Source organism: Cryptotermes secundus, unplaced genomic scaffold (assembly GCF_002891405.2).
Source record: "Cryptotermes secundus unplaced genomic scaffold, Csec_1.0 scaffold159, whole genome shotgun sequence".
Taxonomy (NCBI): domain Eukaryota; kingdom Metazoa; phylum Arthropoda; class Insecta; order Blattodea; family Kalotermitidae; genus Cryptotermes; species Cryptotermes secundus.
In genome coordinates, this window is record NW_019725416.1 from 2,886,962 (window position 1) to 2,894,705 (window position 7,744).

The 7,744-nt window shown below is 34.8% G+C and overlaps 1 protein-coding gene across 5 annotated transcripts in view; it reads left to right on the top strand.

Annotated features, from left to right (window-relative positions):
* Positions 1-7,744, top strand: part of LOC111863331 (tRNA wybutosine-synthesizing protein 3 homolog) — a 13,806-nt gene that overhangs the window by 3,988 nt on the left and 2,074 nt on the right. For all 5 annotated transcript variants that reach the window (XM_023849574.2, XM_023849571.1, XM_023849572.2 and 2 more), the window contains exons 2-4: positions 507-692; positions 2,282-2,458; positions 6,964-7,104. In XM_023849574.2, coding sequence (XP_023705342.1) covers positions 522-692; positions 2,282-2,458; positions 6,964-7,104 — 489 coding nt within the window. In that variant the 5' untranslated portion in view covers positions 507-521. The remainder of the gene's footprint in view (positions 1-506; positions 693-2,281; positions 2,459-6,963; positions 7,105-7,744) is intronic.

Here is a 7,744-nt window from a genome sequence, read left to right on the forward strand (position 1 = left end):
GTTAGTTATTGGAGAGGGTGGGTTTCCCCATGCACTGAGACCTGTATTGGTCCATTGTGCTTCCCTCTATGATTTCTACCAGTCTCTATATCCTACCGGTACTGGTGCTTACCATCAGTCCCGCCCAGCCAGCGAGACCGGCTCTACTAGCTGAGAGGTATCTATAATGCTTCCCCCATCTACCAGAGGTATTAGAGACTGCTGTTGGGCGGGAAACGTCCGTTAATTTGGCTCAGTGACCTCCTTTGGAGATATGAGGTTCTTTTACGTGCTGTAAAGCTACGACATGGGACCCACGGCTTAAAGTCTCTCCCGGAGGAGGGAATTTTTCCGCCCTTAAAAATTCGATGACCTCCGCCGGGTGCTTGAACCCGCGTACTACGAGTCATGAGGTGGGAACATTACCTCTAGACTACGGAGGCCGCTAGCTCCGTAAGTAAGTAAGGTTAAAGATGTAATATATTTAGTTTGGCTAATAGTGCTTCAGCTTGACTTTCTGTTTACAGGCACAGATACAGAAGATGACACCAGAAGAATTTATGAATCAGAAGAGCCAGATACTAGATGGAGTTGATTTGAGTCGTAAAGGTTGCATTGATGATCCTATTAAAGGTTTAGTACAATTTATCAATGAAGAAAGTGATTTTGTTACCACAAGTTCGTGTTCAGGAAGAGTTGTTCTGTTCTGTGAGGTATACATTCTTACTACTCATTACTAATGTAATAAAAATTTAATGGCAGATTAGATGAGGTTAATTTAATTAAATTTGTTTTAGCTTTTGTTCGTTTGGTCCGAAATGAAATGCAATTCTGTGACAAGGTTGGTGATATGTGGCATCATGTGGATGTCTGCTTGAGAGGTTATGTACACATGATCTTATTATAAAGTTATTTTTGTACATCCTTAATACACACATATAGGCTTACACTGTATGTATTGTTTACTTGATCCCACAACTTAGAATGAAGCTATTGAACAGACTGGTGAATGTGTAACACTATGATTTTGTATTTGAGTGACTGATGATACACATTGAAGCTGGATTGCTGCTTGTATCTCTTGGGTCTTTTGCTCAGTTCTTTTTTTCTTTTTGAGGGGGGAAGTGAATTTCATATCCTTCCTGGTGAATGATGAAATAATACTGTACCTTGAAATAAGCTGTAACACCTTTCTTTTCAACATATACTCAGAATTCATTATCATCTTCGCATGTGGTTTTACATAAGCTCCTGCAGTTGATACTGTTTTGTTAAATAATTATAAATAAGTAATAAATAAATTGTCAAGATCAGGTACTCATACAAAAATGGTAATGGACCTTCAAATTCCATTCCACAAAAATTTCTTGACTAACTACCAAGCACTGTTAGCTTCTCAAGGACTTGCTCCATGGAGTTACTTAATACTGAAGAAGACTTACCTAGATGATGGGTGTTAGCTTGGTCAGTACTGGCAGCCTGTGGACTGTGCAGTTAAAGTGTAAATTCTTAACGGAGGCTTTGAGATTTTCCTCTGCACTATGTTCTGAACATCACAACCCTCCCTCCCCTTCCTGCACCCAGTCTCCAATCTAAATTCTTTCCACGCAGTGAAAGGGGACAGAGCATTTGCTGATCAGTCTCCTCCAATTCTCAGATTAACAGTCTGTACCTTGTGGTACAATAGTAAAAGGCAAGATTACATTTATGAAGGTAAATACTTGTCTGGAAAGCCAGGATAGCTCAGGCAGCCTAGCAACAGGCTACTGGCTGGATGGCCAGAGTTGAATTCCCAGTAGGGACAAGAGATTTTTCTTTATTTCACAGAGTTCAGACCAGCTCTGGGGCCCACCTATTCTTTGGGTTTTCGCCCCAGGGTAAAGCAGCCAGTGCATGAATCTAACCACTCACCTGCATATAGTGCCAAGATCAAGAATGGTGCAGCTATACCTCTACTTCCCCATACATCTTCATTGCATGGTGCTTATTTAATTAAGCACAGAGCAACTTTATCCTTATATATTTGTTTGGTGTACAGCTATGTTAGAAAGTATAGAAATCTAGGAACTGCATGTATGCTGTAATGGAGTGCGAGAGCTTCTGTGGTCATTTTCATCTAAATTTGCTGCTACTTCACATCTGTTGAATATAAGCCTCTAACAGGGGAAGGGTTAAGAAAGTTGCAAAGCAAAACCACTGTACACATAATGTAGGTCATATTATGGACTAAATATCTCCTCAATACAAGTTGAATATAATGTGTTGTTCCAGTAACTTGCATGGTCTGGAAACTCTTTTCCAGGATGTGACAAATGGAAATCATAAGAAGGGCTGCAAATGGTTATTTACCAGTCATGAAAATATCAAGGATGATGATTTATGGAACAGTATAGATCCAAAGGAAGGAAATAATATTCTTAAGTATGAACCACTTATTCTCCATGTACAGTGTAGTACACTGGAAAGTGCGAAGTTAATGGTAAGTGTGTGTGAGATTCAAAATCCTTGTTGGTACTTATGTAGAGGACATTAAATTAAGTAGTGAAGTGAAAGACCTTGCAGAAAATAGGAGTTTGTGATTTTACATTCAGAGTTTGATGATAGTAGATACATCCAGAATGTGGACACTAAGGCAGTATGTTACATGCATTCTATAAATTACATGGAACTAAAGCTTCTTCTTCAAGGATATCAGCCATTTNTTTTTTTTTAAAAACTTCTTCATTAATACAAAATTACATGGAACTAAAGCTTCTTCTTCAAGGATATCAGCCATTTGCCTGTTTCCGACTTCAAGAGAATATGTCTTTCCTTTTAGCTATGGAGCATCCAATACTTCAGTGTCCTCTGGGTTTATAATTCAATATATCTTTGGGAGCTTATAATACTTAATAGTGTCCCTGTACCAAACATGACACCTGAGACTACGTATACTAGAAATATTAATAATAACACTATAGCGGAATTTCAATATCTGTTAAGCTTGGAACTTTGGGATGATACGTTCAATAATAATAATGTTAATGTTATGTTTAATAATTTTCTCAATACATGTTTAAGATGTTCTTATGCTTCCTTCCCAAAAAAAGCCAATTAGACACAATAACAAAAACCATAATAAATGGATCAATAATGGGATAAGAATCTCATGTAACAAAAAGAGAGAACTTTTTTTATTAAGTAGATATAGTAATGATATACATTTTAAATTATATTTTAAACAGTACAGTAAAATACTATCAAAAGTAATTTTAGCAGCAAGAAAAACTACACTATAACAAAATCATTGCTAATTCTAACAATAAAATAAGAAGTACTTGGAAAATAATAAGTGAAGTAAAGGGGAAAATAAAGCGAGACATAGGTATTCATTCCATTGTGACAGACAATAAAGTACTAAAGAATCAGAATAAAATTGCTAATGCTTTTAACGATTATTTTTTATCTAAAGCTGATTCTGCTATATCAGATATTAATAAACATACAAGTACAAGTATAAATAATCCAACTACTTATTTGGCAGATGTTTTTAATAGACCTTTCACCAAAATGAGCTGGCAATATGCCTCTGCTCAGGAAATGGCAAAAATTATAAAATCATTAAAGACTAAAGATTATTCTGGGTATGATGAGATTTCTAGTAGAATAATAAAATTAAGTGCTCCATTTATAATCTCGCCATTAACATACATCTGCAATGTGATCATGAGTACTGGTGTATTTCCAGATCGATTAAAATTTGCCATAGTTAAACCTTGCTTTAAAAAAGGCAACATACAAGAAATCTCTTAACTACAGGCCAATTTTGTCGTTGACTTCCTTTTCAAAAATTATTGAAAAACTTATTTATTCGAGACTAATCACTAAAATGAAGCTAACAGTATCTCGGCACATCTTGAAACTGAGAAGGCGGCATTTTCATTGATTAATAGTATTCTCACAGCCATGAATATTAAGCAAAATGTAGGAGGTATTTTATGTGATCTGCAAAAGGCTTTTGACAAACTTTTGTTGGATAAACTGGAATTCTATGAAATAGAAGGTATATTTGAAACACTAATTAAATCTTATCTAACTGGTAGACATCAGAGAGTTGTTTTGGGCCATATAACTGATAGTAACAATACATCTAAGTGGGAAATAGTTAAATGTGGAGTTCCACGGGGCTCGATTCTCGGCCCCCTGCTTTTTTTTTTTGATATAAATAATTTACCTAAAATAATAAATACGGATAATAACATGGTTCTATATGCTGATGACACCAGTATTATAATTATTGATACTAATAATGTAAACTTTGAAACAAATCTTAACCATACCTTTAAAGATATAAACACTTTGTTTAATGTTAATTTACTTACTTTAAATTTCAATAAAACTCAATATTTAGAGTTTTGGTCCATGAATTGTAACTCAACGACACAAATTAATTATGATCAGGAAAGTATCTCCAGTGTAACAGAAACTAAGTTCCTTGGTTTGATTATTGATGATGTATTATCTTGGAAACAGCATATTGACCTAGTGATCAGTAGATTATCCTCTGCGTGCTATGCATTGCAAAATATAAAACGTATTGTATCATTTGCAACATTAAGGCCAATCTACTTCGCTTATGTACACTCCATCATGAGTTATGGTATAATCTTCTGGGGTGGCTCGTCACATGCCAGGAAAATGTCTATCTTGCAAAAGAAAATTATTAGAATCATAATGAACACTAAATCTAGAGATTCTTGCAGGAATATTTTCAAGAAATTGGAAATTATGACGTTATATTCTCAGTATATATACTCACTACTTTTATATATAATTAATAATAAACATTTATTTAACTTTAATAACGAGATTCATGAATATACAAGTACATCCCAAGGTAATTTACATGTACCTAGTGTGAATACTTCAAAATTTAATAAAGTAGCCTATATAACAGGTATTAAAGTGTTCAATCATCTTCCATGATCAATAAAGATTTTGGTCAATGATGAGAAAAGCTTTAAATTTACATTAAAAAGGTTTTTATGTCATCATTCTTTTTACCCTATAAATGAATACTTTCAATATAAAGAAGACAAAGGTTTGTAATCCAGATATTCTCTTGAATTGTTTGTTAGGTTGATTTTACATATGATGTATTACCCACTGACTAGTCGCTCGGCATTTATGGGTATACATTTTATGGTAGTATGGTACTGTAACAGACCATCTGTTTTAAATAACATGTGACTGTATACAATTAAGATGGTCATGAATGGTTTACTCACAGCTCATTTCCTTTTATCCTGTAGAGGAATATGTTAATAAATAGTTTTCAAACTTTAATGTTCTTGCTATGAAATGACTGATTGTATATACTGAATTTTTATTGTACATTCTAATTTTTTAAGCCTGATGAAATGTACTGTATTTGGACTGCTAAATTAGGTATTTGTAGTTATGTGATCGAAATAATTGCATCAAACTTCTATATAATGAATAGGTCGTTTGTATTGATTTATGATAGTGACAACTATAATCATATATCTGCATAAATTTGATCATATCTGAATATTTTATGTACAAATTTTGTATTGTGACTGTATTGCATGTTGATGGGATCATTGTTTTTATTTATTTTGACATGTTCTATATCCTATGGCATGCGTGTCCTGAAAAGGATCTATGGAATTTAAAATAAAATAAAAGTGAAATAGATATTAATTAACTGATTTTTGTTAAATTAAGCATGAACATCTTTCCACTAGAACCCTTCCTCTCCATTTTGTATCTGTTGTTGTTGTTGTTATTATTATTATTATTTGTGGATATGTGCACATCATGTGTGTACCATCATGGCTGTCATGCAAACTGGTGATAGGGCAACACCATAGAATGTAGGGACTGAAGTTCTGTACTAAAGCTCATATTTGAAAGTGTGCATACTTTTAACTCTTTCCATCTTAGCAACTCTGTGTAGCTGACATACCTGCAATCACAGCAATATCTCCAAGTACACTAGTGGTTTTCAGTATCATCTGATAAAGAGATAAGTAGAAAACAGTATTGCAGGGAGTCATTAAAGCACCATCAAGCAACAGAGGAAAAAGAAAATTATGACTAGATTGTGATCTGAAAGAGAAATATTTCGGTTCATAATGGTGCTGTTTTTTAATAGTATGTTACTGTCCAATCTTGGTCAGATATGATACTTTGGATAAAGCACTGAATACTGTTTTGATGCAAGGATGGTAAATGATAAATCATTGTATCTTGATTACTGAAATTTGTATTATCAACTACTTATTCTTCTTGTATGGGAGATTATACCATGCAGTTAAAGGTCTCCCATTTTCCAGGATGATGTTGGATCAGCCTGCCATGAGGTCTCTACTTACACAGGACAACACAAAACAGACNGATACCATGCAGTTAAAGGTCTCCCATTTTCCAGGATTCAGAATGACATCTGGTAGGAATCCTTGGATGTTGGATGAGCCTGCCATGAGGTCTCTACTTACACAGGACAACACAAAACAGACATCCATATTCCACGTGGAATTTGAACCTACAGCCCCTGTATTGGAGCAGTGTAGGACAGTACCCACATTTGATTATGTGGCAGCTGTAATCAATTTATCTGCCAGTAGTTTAAGACCTACATATCTAGTCCTTTACAGCTCTAAAATCCAGTATGCATCTGTTGTTACTGTAGTACTTGTTAAAAGCTATCGTCTTGCCTATAGGTAAATTCTTTGTTCAAAGTATGCTTGTGAGGTTGCTGTGATTCTACCGATACACACATAAAAGGAAACCTTTGCAATTTGTTTTCTTTTGCAAATAATTGCTTGTTTTCTCATGTTCATGTAAATTAGTGTGATAATATAAGGTGTGCTTAAACAGGAAGTCTCTAAGTGACACTTCCCCTACCTATTTTGGTTACACAAATGTAATCTTCCATTATTTTAGTGACATGCATAATTTGTATCTTGTTCTCTGTTTCAGCATACGTGTGCATTAGAATCAGGATTCCGTAATTCAGGGATCACACTGGGAAAACGTGGTAAAGTTATTTTAGCAGTAAGGAGTTGTGTTGGTTTGGAAGTGCCATTGACTGAAGATGGGATTGTGTTGGTTTCAAAAGAGGTATGTTTAATGGGTGTATCACCGTGTTATTTATACACTTGATGAGTAGTCACTGGTACCATCGGTTTATTTTATAATTGAAAGAAACTGAAAATTCTGTATATTCTTTGATGTATCCTTTATGTATGTTGTTAATTTTCTTGATCAAAAGAATAGGATGGGATCAGTGGTTTACAAGCTGTGAGGCATAGCTTCTTGGGGGAAGGGGGGGAGGGTACAGTTTCATAAATCAGTGTGCTTGCTGCATAATTAATGGAAATAAATAAGATTGAATAAATACTACAAACTGCAGGTATAACTTCTAAAGTCTGTTTCCATTTGCAGACTTTTAGTTCTACAAATCTTATGTTAATCTGTCATGCATATGTACATATACGATGGGGTACCCAAAAGAACCGAACTAATTTTTTTATGGGCAGAGGTTTTGTAGTACCGTGTTTTGCCGCTATGAGCGCATAGAGCTAACATTCCTGAGTCGATAAGCCGACTACCATTGCTTCAGAAGGTAAGGACTAGTTTCGGCAGAGTTTATAGTGACAAATGTTTTGTGTGATCATCATTTTTGCAATGGCTGATTTTCGTGAACAGCGTGTGGCGGTGAAATTCTGCTTTTTGCTCGGGAAAAGTGGAACAGAAACTC